The sequence below is a fragment of the Phyllostomus hastatus genome, unplaced genomic scaffold (assembly GCF_019186645.2).
Source record: "Phyllostomus hastatus isolate PE091 unplaced genomic scaffold, TTU_PhHast_1.1 phas_scaffold_1066, whole genome shotgun sequence".
In the NCBI taxonomy this organism is placed as follows: Eukaryota; Metazoa; Chordata; class Mammalia; order Chiroptera; family Phyllostomidae; genus Phyllostomus; species Phyllostomus hastatus.
Genome location: NW_025334004.1, coordinates 34,857,882 through 34,871,950, shown reverse-complemented (window position 1 = coordinate 34,871,950; position 14,069 = coordinate 34,857,882). Strand labels below are relative to the sequence as shown.

Here is a 14,069-nt window from a genome sequence, read left to right as displayed (position 1 = left end):
GCCTGGCGCCCTGCACCTGCCTGCTCCTCCCTCTGGGCCATGCTGCTGAGAAGCACCCAGCCTGGAGTGGCACTGCGCTCCCTGTTCCCAAAACTATCCCGCCCCCTTCTTGTCTTCTTTTGAAAGGGGTTGTTCCCCACCCCACCCCACTTTTTTTAAGCGTCTCCAAAGAAAAGTTAATAATCCTCAAAATAAGGCAAATGGTTACAATATGCAATGCCAAAATAGCACCCAATAAATATCTGCAACTTGTTGCTCTTCTCCCAGCCCCCATGCCCTCGGGCCCACACCTGGACGGCACGGCAGCCCTGTCCTCGGAGGGCCGAAGACCCTGTCTCTGCGCAGGGCCCTTCCACTGACCGGCGGCCACCCTCCTGTCGCGCGAGGCCCTGGAGCCTCACCCAGTCTCTACAGCAGTTCGCCCAACAGCCAGGTCCCCCTGGAGACAGTGCACCCACCTCCTGGCCCAGCTCTGGGAGGCGGGGGTCTGGGTGGGAGCAGGAGGGGTCTCTACCCTCAGAGGCAGCTTACCTGGGCCCCAAGCAGGGCCCGGCCAGTCACCCCGCAGATAAAGAGGTGGCTGGGGCCCAGCTCTGAGCGGCCCAGTCTGGGGTCGGCGAGCCCCAGGCTCTCATCCCTGCAGAAAGTCAGCCTGCTCTCCCAGGAGCCCAGGGCGTGCACGTTCCCCAGAGAGGCCGCACCGGAAAGGGGCGCAGGGAAGGCGTGTCCAGGCTCTGCCTGGCCCGCGGTCCGCTCACAGTGCAGAGCACACAGTGGGTCACTGTGGGAAACGGTGCCCCCAAAACTGGGGACAGCACCCGCCAGCATGTGCGGGAGCAGCAGGCTGAGCACCCAGCAGCCTCAGGGAGGACCCGCTGCGCCCAGCCCCCGTCCACACAGCACTCCAGGGTGGCTGCTCCTGGGCCACAAGGCCAGGTGCCTGTAGACGCCTTTGTCCTCCCGGGGGCCAGAGACGTGTCTAGACTCCCTTTACACAAGGGACCCGATTTCTGAGCCCAGAACCACCATGTGACAGAAGTGGGTCCTTCTCCCCCACAACCACCCCCCGCCCACCTCCCATCTCAGGGACTCTCCGGACCAGCACCCTGTGGGGGCCGCGGTTCCGCGGGAGGTGGTGCTGAGGGCTGGGTCTGTGTTCTGGCCAATGGCGGTGGGGAGGGGGGGAGGGCTGTGCCCCACCTGCATCCTCCCTCCTTCCCCTGCCCCCATGCTGGTGCCCAGCCGGGCAGGGGCCTGGTCAGCACTGGGCCCGCCTTGCTCTCTGCAGGGGGCGAGGCAGGCAAGAATTTAGGCCCCCACAGGGAAGGACCAGAGTGGCTGAAGGGGACACGCAGCCCAGCCCCAACACCCCGCCCTCCCCCGCCAGCCAGGCCGTGTGGCTCATCCGCCCAGACACCACCTCCCCAGCCCTGCACGGATGTGCCTGGGCTGCGGCAGCTGGCTTGTCGTCCTTATTAAAATTCTTCTTCAAACACTCCCGTGAGTGGCCTGCTGAAGATAAACTACCAGGAGAGAGACCTTCAAAGAAAATGCTTTAATGATGCAATTATCTTCAATCAGCTCAGAACATCTTTATTACATTAGAGAGGGGCAGTCCATCTTGGGGCTCAGAAAGGGCTGCCGCCGCCGTGGGCACCAGGCCTGGCCCTGGAGGCGGTCGGAGGGCCCCTCTCCGCCTTGCTGCTGAATTTGCACGGAGAGAAAACTTTCTAATTGAATTTTTTCTGGCTGAGCAGGATGGTTAAACTGTCCCCAATGCTGGATTTCATTAAAGCGACTTTGCTTTTTCAAAAATAAATATAATAAATCGGGTTAGGTGGCGGTTTCTGGGTCCTGGGATGTTAACAAGACAAGGAGTCCTACCCCACAAAACAATCGCGTGATTTACTCTAAACGCCCAAGAGAGCCCGCGGAGCGCCGCCTCTCCTGCGGCACCCAGGACGGTTTTAAAGCAAAAACTGTTGCAGTTTTGGAAGAAGAATCGGGGGAAGCTCGGGTCTCGGTCGGGCCTCGGCTCCTCCTCCGAGCCCGGGCTGGAGATCCCGCCTCTGCCGGCGTTCGCGGGCGCCTCTGGGAGCAGCCCCGCCGGCGGGGTTTTCCCTGGTCCCGGGTCCCACCACCACGACTCTCCGAGCGGAGCGGAGCGGAGGAGCCTGACGGTGAGCCCGACACCCAGCGACGGAGCCCGCGCTCCGGGGCGTGAGCCGGTCGAGGCGCCCCCGGTTCCCCAAACCCGGCGTCGGAGGCGGGTAGGCGGTCGGGCCCTGTCGCCTTCCCCGCGGCCCAAAACCCCGGCCGCGGGAAACCCAGCCGGCGGGAGGGCGGCCCCTGCCCCGAGGACGGTTTGGTCCCTGAGCAGCCTCCCAGGGCCACGAGCGCCGAGACCCCATTTCCAGGCGACGGCAGCCCGGTTTCCAGTCGGGGTGCGGGTCCGTCAGTTGGGCCCCCGGAGTTCCGGGAGCGCGCGTGGGCCACAGCGCGCGCCGGGGGTCCGGCCCAGGGCTGGGGCGCAGCAGGAGGAAGAGCTCGGAGAGGGGAGGCGCTGCGGGAAGCACCGAGCTCTGGGCTGCGGGGCATCCGCGCGCTGTCGAGGGACGGTGCTCTGACGGCGACCCCACCAGGCCGCGCCCGCGTCGGCTCCTCCTGTGCGGACGCTGGGGACAGCCCCGCGCGCTCCCCGGGTGTCCTGGCGGCCTCCTGGACGCGAGGAGCGCGGGGCGGACGCGCGGCGCTCCGGGAGAAGGCGGCGAGCGCTGGGAGAGGCGCCGGGGCGCTGAGGGCTGCAGCCCGCGACGGACACGGAGGACCAGCCACGGCCCCGCCCCTCCCTCCCCGATCCGCGGGTCAGCAAAGCCAATGGACGTCCTGGCCCCCGAGACAGCGGCCGCTGCGATTGGACAGCGGCTCATGAAAGGGACGCCGCCTTTTTATAGGGCGCGGCGGGCCGGGTCGCCTCCGCGTCCCCGCCAGCCTGGAGCCCGCCGGCTCCCGCATGGCCCCGGCGTCGCTCATCATGAACCCCCCTGGGCTCAGGACGTGTGGCGGGGACCGCGCGGGGCCCGGCGCGTTGCCTTTCAGTGTCGACTCCCTCCTGGAGGCGCAGCGACGGCTGGGAGCGGAGCGCGCGGAGCCCGGGGAGGAGAGGCCACGGGGCGCCGCGGAGCCCCGGGCCTGGTTCCCGCCGGCCGCCCGCTCTTCCTCCCCACGTAAGTGCCCTGTCGCACGGTCCCGGTCCTCGAGGGAGCCCGCCTGGCCCAAGTTGGGAAGACCAGGGCGGGAGGGCGTGCTGTCCTTCGTCACTTCGCACAGTAATCAGCCACTGACCGCCCGGCCTGAGTACCAAGGGAGAAGCCACCCACCCGAGGCCTCCGGCGCGGGCCAGCCCCACAGCCGCTCCCGGGTCCCACACAACCAGGCTTCCGCCCTACCCGGGAGCGGAGTCGGTTCCCCAAGGGCCGGCGGCTTGTTGGCGCCCCTGTCTCCGCACCCCCGCACCCCCCCGCCCCCCGCCACCGTCTGTCCCCGCGACAGTGAGTTTCCGCTCCGCCGAATCCGCGCCTCTGTGCTCCACTCTTGCAGGGCCTCCAGCCCAGGCTTCTCGCTTCTCCCAGTGGGCAGAGCCCCCCTTCTCCCGGGGGTGACTTGGGGAGCAGAGACCGAGTCCACGGCAGCCCGCCCCTGCCTGCACCGTCTCCCCGGTGCCTTCCTGCTCTTACCCCGGTGGCTTTTAGGGTCTCGTCTCCTCTGAGGGCGCTATCCCGGAGCCGGGAAAGGGATCCAGGAGTGTCGGAACGGAGAGCTAACCGCCAGCGTCTGAGCGCCCAACCGGTGCTTCTCTTTCCTCCCAGGCGCCCCCAGCCCGCTGCCCTGCGCCCTCCGGAAACACAAGAACAACCGCAAGCCGCGGACGCCGTTCACCACCGCGCAGCTGCTCGCGCTGGAGCGCAAGTTCCGCCAGAAGCAGTACCTGTCCATCGCGGAGCGCGCCGAGTTCTCCAGCAGCCTGAGCCTCACCGAGACGCAGGTGAAGATCTGGTTCCAGAATCGCCGGGCCAAGGCCAAGCGGCTGCAGGAGGCCGAGCTGGAGAAGCTGAAGCTGGCGGCCAAGCCGCTGCTGCCCGCGTTCGCCCTGCCCTTCCCCCTGGGCGTCCACTTGCAAGGTTCCCCGAGCGCTCACGGCGGTGCCGCAGGGAACCCGCCGCACGCGCAGGGACTCCTCGCCGCGCCCGTCGCCGCCTACGGCGTGTACTACCTCTCCTAGGGGCCCGGACAGCGGCTTTGCCTCGCGGTAGCCTGCGGGTCCGCCGCCGAGGGCGCGCGCAGGGCGCGGAGACGGACCCTGCGCCCCGGAGGCCCAGGTGGCTCGTCGCGCTGAAGCTGATGCGGCGGTAAACACCCGGCGTTCCGTGCGTCTTTTTTTTTTTTTTGTCTTTTTCAGTTTTGTTGTTGTTGATACAATGTTATAATCGATGCATCAAGCCTATTTGTGGGTATCTTACAGATATTTCAAAACTTCTTAGAAATCATGTTGGCGCTAGACAGACCTTCCCGAAAGGCAGTGGACATGGTTTCATGCCGCGTCCTCGGAATGCGCCGGGCAGAGCCCCTATTTTGTGCAAGGCAGGCGACAGAGCGCTCCGAGGTTTGCCCTGCGGCACCGCCCTCCGCGCCCTGGCTTCCGCGCCAGCCCCGCTCCCGACTCGCCGGACTGTCTCCTCCGCAAGAACCTGACTCCACAACCAAGAAATGAGAGCAGTTTGGTGCCAGGGCTGTGGAAACGAAGTGCTTGGGTTCCTGGCACTAATGGGTGCGCTGCCTTCACAGAGGGGTGGACACGTTCCCATGTGTCAGGGACTTTTTTTTCTGTATTTATGTTTTTACTAAAGCGTATCCGGCAGCCTGAGGCAAGATGCTGTCCGTGAGGCATGTGGGGCGTGTGTGTGAGTGTGAAGACACGCGTGTCCACTTGGAGAGGCCAGGTGGCCTCGGGTGGGCGTGCACGGCCTCGGGTGGGCGTGCAGAGCACGTGGCGGGCAGTGCTCCCTGGGGGACCCAGCCAGGAGACACCGGGGCATGGAGCAGTCAGGGGAGGGGGGCGGTGGTCCGGGGACCAGGAAGAGTTGCCGGCTGGTCCGCAGGAGGTGGTGTTGCCAGGGTTCAGGGTCCCTCCAAACGGCGTCGCCCCAGCTGCCTCAGCTCTCACCTGGGAGTCGGGAGGGGTTAGTCAAGGAAGCCCACTCCGCCATTCAGCCAATCCCCGCTGTGGGCAGCCCCTCCCCCCCCCCGCCCCACCTCCCAGCTGCAACCTGGCGGGGACTCGGGGCTGGGGCGCCTCTCCCCAGCCAGCTCCAGACGCACTAGGTCTGGCCACGCCGAGAGCTCTGCTCAGCACGACCGCGGTGCCGCCGCCCGCGGGAAACAGCCCAGGAGCAGTCCCAGGAGTCACGACGATGTTGCGTTGAATCACATGTTACCAGCCACCATTCTCCCCGTGTTTCCTGGAAACATGAAAACTCACAACGGATTTTAAATGGAAACGACCCCAGGTTTTCAAGCGCAAGCTGCTGGAACGGAGGGCTGGTGGTGAGGGGGGCAGGACCCCCGCTGCACCTTCCGCAGGTGTGTGCCCCGCGGCCTAAGCCCCACCGCACTCAGGGTCTGCAAGGAACAGGCCTGCCCACACCGGAGAAGGCAGTGGGCTGCACAAAGGGAGCCCGCGGGGGCCGAGGGGCCGAGAGCCGCACCCCAGGCCTGGCCCAAGCGCCCGCGCACCTCGCCGAGCGCAGATGCTGCCGTTTGAGGCCGCTTAGCACCGTGACGCCCTTCTCCCATCTGAGGTTCCGGAGAGAGGCCCCGCAGCAGGGTCACGACCAAGTTCTAGCCGGCACGACAATGCTCACTCTGCCAACGGTGTGAGAACAGTCCTGTGACATGGGACAATCCCAGGCAAAGGTGGCGGTGACACCGGCCCAGGAGGGAAAGGAGCGCCTGGCTCTCCCTGCTGTCCACCGGGCGGTGGTCTCCCCAGGAGCAGGGGCCTGTGCACACAGCCCTGCCACCTCCTGCTCCTCCCCCCATGTCCCCTCGGTGCTGGCCCGTCCCTGCATTCTGAGCAGCCAGGGCTGGCATGGGAATTCGTAGAATCCGCCATTTCTGGCCAACAACCCACGTGGGCACGTGCCACACCCAGGCCCCCTCCCTTGAGCCAGTCCACCACTGAGGGTGCCTGAGGCCCGTGGGGGCCCAGGCCTCGTGCCCTTGCTGGGCGGGGCCGAAGCACACTAGTTGAGACCGGGACTCCCCTGCTGTCCGGAAGGGGCAGCTCCTCCTGGACTCAGGCTGCCGCCTGCTCTCCTGGAGGACAGGACCCCGACCCTCCTGGGCCAGCCTCTGGGCTGTGTGCCTGCCCAGCGCCTCTGCCAGCTGGCCCGGGAGGTCTCCACGGCCCTGTGGCATCCATGGGCCCTGCGGCCACTCGCCCACCCAACCCTGCACAGCAGCAGCCCAGGGCCTCTGCCGCCCCTCGTCGGAGGGCAGAAACCACGAACTCAGGTGCTGGTCTCCCATCCCCATCCTGCCATCTGCTGCGGGTGGACTTGGGGGCACCAGACCTGCCCTTGGGAGACCACCTGGAAGAGGCAGGCAGGAGAGAAGTTCAGGGCCGGCCACGCCTTTGGGGGAAGGGGGCCAGCTGGTCTGGGGACCAGGAGGGGCCAGAGGTACGGAGGGGAGGGGGCAAGGTGTGTGCGCAGTGTGGGCGGCCCTGGGTGGAGCCAGAGTGGGGAGGGCAGCACCGCGGAGAACCCCAGACAGCGACCCACCTGCCGAGCCGGGGTGTCACTTTGGGCTCATTAGTGGAGACCCAACAAACAGGCCGCACGGGTGTGGGGGACCCAAGTCTCACGCCAGCCCTACCTCAGCACCACCCCAGGAAAGAAGGCAGGGCGCTCTCACTGGGGCTCCTGGGGGGAAACCCGGTCAGGCCCCTGGGCCCCTTCTGGGCACTACTGGCTCTCAGAGCCCTGCCGGCCACCTGCGCCAGCCTTGGGCTCTCCACGCCAGCCCAGCCCTGTGTCTGGGTGCTGCTCCTCGGCCACCCCAGACGTGGGCCCTGTGCCACAGGCACTTGGAGGTGCGTTGGGTCAGCCGTTTCAGGGTTTCTGGAGGGCCCGACTCCCCAGATCCAACAGAAGCTCGAGCACAAAGCAGCAGCTGTCTGGAGGGCAGAGAATTCCTCGTGGAACTTCTGGAGACACAGGGGCACGGGGGGGCGTCCAGAGCCCGGTGGTGGGGCTGTGGCCCCTGCTCTGCCGGCCAGGACATGCCACTTTGCACATCTTTGGTGCATGGGAAGGATCTCGTGACGAGAACTCTACCACGCAGCACTTTGTCCACCACGAACCCCACTCCTGCGTCCCTTGTTCTCTCCTGCCCCCGTGTCCCTTCCCTGCCCTGGTCCCAAAGCCGCGAGTGCCCCCGGAAGTGTCTCTGGAGAGCCGGGCCCGAGGTCCTTTCCTGGTGCCAGGACTCGCGACACTGAGCCGATGCCTGCACGTCGGTGCCTTGCACTTCCCGAGCTGCGTCCCTCACCAGCTGCACCATCGCTGCTGTCGCTGGCAGCGGGCGGGGTGCTGTGCGCCCGTCTGTCCGTGAGACCACCGAGGAGAACCACCACACGGCAGGCTAAGCCGGCCGGCACGGCCAGCGGTGGAAGGAAACTGAGCCAGCGTGTATGAGCTACGTGGGTTTTTAAGAGCGTATTTATTTACTGGCTTTAGAGGGAGACGTGAAGCAGGGAGAGACGTCGTCTGCTGCGCCGCCTGCTCCTGCGTTCGGAGGCGGGTTCTTGCTCGCGCCCCGGCCGGGGTCAGACCCGCGACCTGCGCATCAGGACGCACTCTGAGCGCCGGAGCCACCTGGCCGGGGCCTGGAGCGTGTTTTCAAAAACCACAGCAAAATGCCACACTCTTCCTTTAAACACTCAAGGGGAGGTTTTCCCCCCAGGCTGCACTTTGAAATCTCTCGCCCTGCCCCCAGTGAGCCCGGTTTTCCCGCCTGGGTGGAGAGCGCGAGGCTGGGGCCGGGCCAGGCCGGGCCGGCGCTGGGAGGCCCGCTGAGGCCGCTCTGTGGGGTCTGTCAAGCGGAGCTGAAACGGAGCACAGTGCACAGCCCCTCGCCCGGGGCTGGTCTTGCAGGGCCGGCGGGGCATGGATGACATGCCCGAATCAGCTGGGAGGGGCGATGGGGAGCTGAGAAGTGGGCCTGGGGAGCTCATCTCGCACGTGGCACAGCAGAGGAGGACCGGAAGACACCAGAGCCACCAAGAACCACGGAGGACAGAGTGACGGCTGTCACACACACTCAGCTGGAAGCTGGGGAGGAGAAGGGACAGAAGGGGGTAGGGGCAACATTTGAAGAGAGAAAACCCTGGGTTCGAACAAACCCAGCGCAGAGCGGCCGGAAAGACAGGCGTCTCCACGCTCACACCTGCGTGGGGCGCCCAGGATGGAGAAGGCGGCAGCCGGTTGACACCGGTGATCTCGGCAGTGAGGGCGCACACCGGCCGTGGGGCGCGTCCACGCACTGCGGGGAAACCGCCGGGCCCTGCGTGCCTGGCAGCAGCGTCCCCAGGAACAGGCACGTGGGTGCTTTCCCAGCAGACGCCACCGAGAACTTCGTTACCACTGCTGTCGCCCAAGGAAGTTCCAACGACAGGTGTTGGGCAGAGGTGAGAGCTCCCACACAGGGGGTCCGAGCAGTGGTGACCGTGGGGGCTCACACACACGGACCACCAGACCCACAGCCCCGACGCCGCGCGGGATTGGACAGGCCAGAGGGCCGCGGACGACCCCGGTAGCGTGCAGGGCGGCGGAGGGGGGCACCCGCGCGTGTCGGCAGTCCTTGCCCTGCTGGGGGAAGGGAAAAGACAGCAGTGAACCTTAGACCCAAACAAGGGAAGTAACGTTTTAATGTTAGTAACGCTAACATTTGTGGGGAGAACTACTCGAGTAATAACCAGGGAGTGTCTAGCTTCCCCAAGAAACAACGAGAGAAGCTCACCTCACGGGAACAAGGCACGGAAAGGGAGGGAAGGGAAGAGGCGGGACGAGGGCAGCGCGTCTGCCCACGGCCCTGCAGGAGGTGGCCGGCCCCGAGGCTGGTGCCGGCCCGGGAGGCACCCAGACCCGCTGCTGGAGCCGCACCGTGAGCCAGCGCCCACCGGCGCTGCGTCCCCCTCCTGGTGCGACCTCACACGGCAGGTAGGGACATGCAGCCACCTGACAGGCCCGGCCAACCAGACGTCAGACGCTGGCTGTTTCAGGTAAAACCAGGCGTGGCTGCCACGCTTCCCACCAGGAGCAGCTCCTCAGAACCCGTCACGCTGGCGGCTCTCCCATTCGTCAGCAACACCCGCACATGGAGTTTCACGTTCCGTGTTCCAGAAGAAAACCGAGACGAGAACAAGCCGCCTTCTAGGCAGGGTGCCGCTGGGGTGGGCACATGGGACCGACAGCCCCCAGAGATCGTCACACACAGGCCTCCGTGGCGGCGCACGGGGACGCGAGGGTTGGTAGGACGCACGGCTGCAGGAAGGCTGGCGTGCTGGCCTAGAGCCGCAGACCCCGGGGCTGGGGGTGGGGGTGGGTCTGTGGGGGGGGTGGGTAAGCAGGGCTCCCGCGGGTTAGCCCCTTCTCAAGGACGGGACCCGGCAGCCCCGGCGTGAGCCTCACGAAGGCGGCCACCGTCCATCAGGAGAAGCGTTGTGGGCTCTCTCCCACCACGAGCACCTGCACTTGAGGCTTCGCCCTTTCTCCCAGCACCGGGCAGCCCAGCAGGTGTTTCCAGCGTGTGGCGTCGCCCTGTGACGTGACACTATCTGAGACCGCCCCCCCCCCACCCCAGGCCTCCCAGGGCTGCGGGGGTGGCTGTCAGAGCTGGGCAGCTGCCCGTGGCTGAACCCAGAGCCAGGACGAGAGTGAGTGGAGGTGAGCGGGGAGGGGGCACCCTCTGCTGCTGGCCCAGCCCGAGTCGGGGGCCACAGCCAGCATGGAAGCACCCCAGGTCCATACCTGCTGGGGACGAGGCATCTGGGGGAGGCCCCGCCGGAGCCCCACCCTGTCGGGCCAACAACACTTATGTGATCGAAACAGCGCTGACCATTGTCTCTGTCCACACTCTGGAGTCCACACGGGGGCCTGGGCTCTGCTCTGCTCCTGCCAGGAAGATGCCGGCCGCTGCCTCCCACCTGGCGCTGCCCCTCCTCGGGGAGGCCGCCCCGGTTGGCGCTCCTCCTGCAGCACGGGCCGCCCACCCCAGGCCGCCCCAGAGCAGGGCCCGCTCGCACTGCGGGGCAGGCTGACCCAGGACCTGCCGGGCAGTGGGTGCTGCCCCGGCTCCGCCCACCAGAGGTGCCAAGACTTCATGGTACGTCTTCGTGACGACCGAACGCTGGAAACCAAGTGCTCGCGTGTGATCGCTGCCCGTCCCCAGTCGAGTCCCACAGCACGGAAGGGACGGCTGGGGACCGTCCTCAGACACCGCGTGCTTCGGAAGGGCCTCTGGGGGCTGGCCCCCAGAGGGAGGTGGGCTGGAGCACAGGTCAGGGCCAGCCCTGGAACCGCGGTCTCTCACTGCTGACGCTGGCTGCTGCTGCTGCCACCTGGCCACTCGCTCAGGGACCGAGACACGGAGGTGGCAGAGGTCTGGTGCTCGGGCGGCCACACGAGTAGGCGAGAGACAAAGTTCCCTACTGACTCCAGGTCCACCGAGGGTGCCGGTCCCGCCCCCTGCCAGTGCCCCCTCGGCGTCGGCCGTCACTGGTGCTTGTTTCTTTTCTTGCTGCTTTTAAACCCGCGTGATGCGCCGTGACCAAAACAGATGGTAGGAGGTATTCTGAAAGGGAAAAACAATCTCCATGCCGGAGTTGCACCCTCTGCCCACAAATGGCCCAGTCCCTAAGAGCAGCCGTGCGTGCGTGTCCTTGTTCCAGAATGCTCTCTCCCTCTCGCTCTCCTCACGGATCCTGCTCCGGGGCTCCGGGGCTCCGGGGCTCCAGGGCTCCGGCGCAGCTCCCTCTGCCTCTGGCCAGCCTCTGCCCTGCTTCCTCTGGGCACTGGCTCCCGCCCAACACCCTGGGCGACTCCTGTCGCCCGCCCCATGCTGAAACCCTATCTGCCCACTAGCATCTGGACTCACTGGGTGGCCAAAGCAGGAGCAGCTGCGTGAAGGAAGCTGAGGAATACGGGTCCTTCTTTCTGTCACTTTGGATTCATTGGTGAGTTTTTCATTTGTCCAACATTTTCCCCAAGATTAGATCTGAACTCGAGTTTAACCCAATAAAAGCTACTAATACTAGAAACAGACTCACATAATTGCAACTTCAGCAATTGCAACCAAGCGTCTCTCTGTCCAGAAGGAGCAGTGCTCTGCATTCCTGCACTGCAGGGCTTCCGGAAGCACAGTGAGCGAGAGGCACTGAGCTGTTCTCAGGAACTGCTAACAGCCGGCTTCCAACTCCCAGTGAAGCCCACACTAGCTTCTCCCAGGGCCAAACCCACCATTCTCCACGTCCAGAACCTCAGAGCTGTCAGCTACTGACCTGCGGCTGTAGGCCCGCCTCTCACCCGTGAGCTCTGTGGGGGGCAGCGTGTGTTCGGAGCAGACTTCCATGGCATCCCCTTCCGACTGCTTCCCGATGTCCCCGGGGGCTCCCGCCGACACATGCAAGGAGGCTGTGGGTGTGGCTGGGCTGTGGGAGGCAGGGGGCTGAGCAGGGCTCCACAGTGGTGGGTGTAGCCCCATCCGCCCCAGAAGTGAACTGGCCAGGAAGAGACTGTTTCTGCAAAGGCATTTTATGACGACTTTGGCGTCACGTAATGGTCAGGCTACCAGGATAAGGAGGAGGATTCCTGCAAGCTCGAATGTGCACGTAGACACAATAAACACGACATCTTATAACTTAGGTACAACACTTACACTTTGCCTTCAGAAGTGTTTTTATGGTGCCATGTGATAAATACCAATGAACAGCGACAGAAGTCTTTTTACACCAGTGAGAAATTCTCTAAAATTAACTATACGATATTGAGAGTCTCTTCCCTAACACTGATGTCTCGACCCAACATATAGGGTTTTTGTCCTAAAATGATCTCTCGCTAAGAAGGGAGTTCCCTCACACTCAAGGTCTTATAAAAGCCTCCCACGCTAGAGTGGGTTCCTGCAATTATTTTAAACAGCAAAATCCTGTTTGCAAGAAAAAATAAGTCTGAAAAGACAACTTTCAATATGACCTTCAGATGGATACGAAGGTCTACCTGAAAGAATCAGTTTCAAAAAAAGCAAAGAAACATCAAGCAAACTTCAGAACCATTTGCGAGGCGTCTCCCCACAGGGCACTCTAAACAGCCGTGTGTAATAAGCGGCTGTGGTCAAGTTCGTCAACACACCGGCAGGACAAATGAAAAGCCAGAGGGCCCCACGTGGGGCTCACGGGGCTGGGACGATTCCCAGAGGCCCACGGGGCAGGTGACGTGCGAGCGGGGCTGCTGTGCTGGGCGCAGGTCAGCTACAACCTCACGAGACGTGAGCGCAGACAAACACAGTGATGTCCTCAACGCCCCAAAGGAGACGCCGCGATGGCACCCTAGTGATTCCCTGTGGAGCCGGGAAGCCAGACTATCTGTGCCCTTCAGCCCTCCCTCCGGCAGGGTGGCTGCACACAGGACAGGCCCCTGTCTGCTTAACACCTACGGTCAGTAGCTCCAACTGTCAGGGTTTCTGTTAACCGCAGCCAAACTCGACAGTATGGGACACAGTATCTACGAACCCAGAGGCCTCCCTGACGGCAAGGGGTGGCCGCACCCTGCAGCGTGAGCGTGCACACCACCACACGTACCCTCTGCCTTCCTTCGGTTTGTCAAACCGGAAGTCCGCAGGGTAGAGGTGACGTCGCACCAGGTGATCCTTCCTGTCTTTGCTGGTCTTGAACTTCTCCGTGCAGCCTTCCACCAAGCACTGATACTGAAACAGAAATGGAGTTCCCTCCATCCACAGAACTGGGACCAGGGTTGGGGAGGTGCCCCCTGGTCTTGCCTGGACCCCAGAGCTGGGAGCCCCGCTCCTTAGGCAGACGGCTCCAGTCCAAGGCCCCCAGGATGCTGTGTCACCCACCATGTCCTGCCTCTCCGACAGGATCTGGAAGAGGGAGTCGTGCCACTCCAGGATGTGGATGTCCAGCAGGTGTCCCGAGGGGAAGGCCCGCTTGCAAAAGGAGCACGTGTTTCTGTGCTGGGTGTGGTAGTGGTGCTCGAAGTCCTCCAGGGTGTCGAAGACCTGGCAGCAGCCCGCCACCTGACAGGCGAACTCGGGCACCCTGGCAAAGGAAACCGCCGCTGGCTAAGAACATTAGATTGTCGACAACTTCCCTTTAAGTGGCCTGATAAAGCTTCGGATGTTTTTCTGCAATTCGAAATAACGCTTTTTTAAGAGTGAACTTTTTACAGGCCGCCCAGGTGAAGGCGAGGCCAACAAAGCGGGGCTTGGAGGGCGCGCGACTGGTCACCAGGGAGGGGCAGGCCTGGGGACCCGGGAAGGGGGCGACGAGGGGTGGCGCGGGGCGCAGAGCAGCTCACCTGGGCCTCTCCGGCGCCTCGGCCACCTGTGTGAGCACGTCCTGGAGGTACAGGTGCCGCTGCACGTCCCCATCCTGCAAGACACACGCAGTGAGCGCAAAACTAGAGGTCCCACCCACCCGGGCTCCAGCCCGCTCCCGCCTTAGCCCCGCCCCAGCATTCAACGGACTCGGCACGGAGCCGGAGGCCCCGCCCATGCCCCGCCCCGCGGCCCTAGGGCTGGCCTTTCAACTACTACCCTTTCCCTCGACTCCGTACCTCGAAGAACTCGTGCTCCCGCGGGAAGCGCACCAAGCGCGCCGCGAAGCGGAAGGGTGTGGCCCCGGCGGCAGGGTCCCGCTCCACGGGCAGCGGCTCCGCCGCCCCGGGGCCCGCCACTAGGCGGGCGTGCAGCGCGGGCGGCAGCTGCATCGTCCT

At 64.6% G+C, this 14,069-nt stretch overlaps 2 protein-coding genes across 6 annotated transcripts; one reads left to right on the top strand and one right to left on the bottom strand.

The window, feature by feature from the left end:
* The first annotated feature begins 3,013 nt into the window (after positions 1-3,013).
* On the top strand, positions 3,014-4,282 carry VENTX (VENT homeobox). The gene is made up of 2 exons (XM_045853724.1): positions 3,014-3,227; positions 3,870-4,282. Exons 1-2 carry the CDS (start codon positions 3,014-3,016, stop codon positions 4,280-4,282), a joined length of 627 nt encoding a protein of 208 aa, XP_045709680.1.
* A 3,486-nt stretch (positions 4,283-7,768) lies between these two features.
* On the bottom strand, positions 7,769-14,063 carry ZNF511 (zinc finger protein 511). 5 transcript variants are annotated; one of them, XR_006787504.1, is made up of 8 exons: positions 13,911-14,063; positions 13,653-13,726; positions 13,192-13,393; positions 12,917-13,041; positions 11,646-11,770; positions 10,092-10,914; positions 8,509-8,930; positions 7,769-8,393 (listed from the first exon to the last, which is right to left on the bottom strand). XR_006787504.1 is itself a non-coding variant. In XM_045853876.1 (6 exons), exons 1-6 carry the CDS (start codon positions 14,061-14,063, stop codon positions 10,836-10,838), a joined length of 783 nt encoding a protein of 260 aa, XP_045709832.1. In that variant the 3' UTR covers positions 8,972-10,835. The 5 variants fall into 5 exon arrangements, 2 of the variants coding, with proteins under 2 accessions (XP_045709832.1, XP_045709831.1); XR_006787505.1 differs by lacking the exon at positions 7,769-8,393 and having other exon boundaries at positions 8,403-8,930; XR_006787506.1 differs by lacking the exon at positions 7,769-8,393 and having other exon boundaries at positions 8,403-8,927.
* Between the last annotated feature and the right edge of the window lie 6 nt (positions 14,064-14,069).

Excerpts from the sequence above, each read along its gene's own strand:
- VENTX (XM_045853724.1), top strand. The coding sequence starts at position 3,014 with ATGGCCCCGGCGTCGCTCATCATGAACCCCCCTGGGCTCAGGACGTGT. Across the intron at positions 3,228-3,869 it reads CGCCCGCTCTTCCTCCCCAC|GCGCCCCCAGCCCGCTGCCC; the intron begins GTAAGTGCCCTG and ends CTTTCCTCCCAG.
- ZNF511 (XM_045853875.1), bottom strand. The coding sequence starts at position 14,063 with ATGCAGCTGCCGCCCGCGCTGCACGCCCGCCTAGTGGCGGGCCCCGGG. Across the intron at positions 13,394-13,652 it reads GAGGCGCCGGAGAGGCCCAG|GGTGCCCGAGTTCGCCTGTC; the intron begins GTGAGCTGCTCT and ends TTCCTTTGCCAG. Across the intron at positions 11,771-12,916 it reads AAACCGAAGGAAGGCAGAGG|CCCAGCCACACCCACAGCCT; the intron begins GTACGTGTGGTG and ends TGCCTCCCACAG.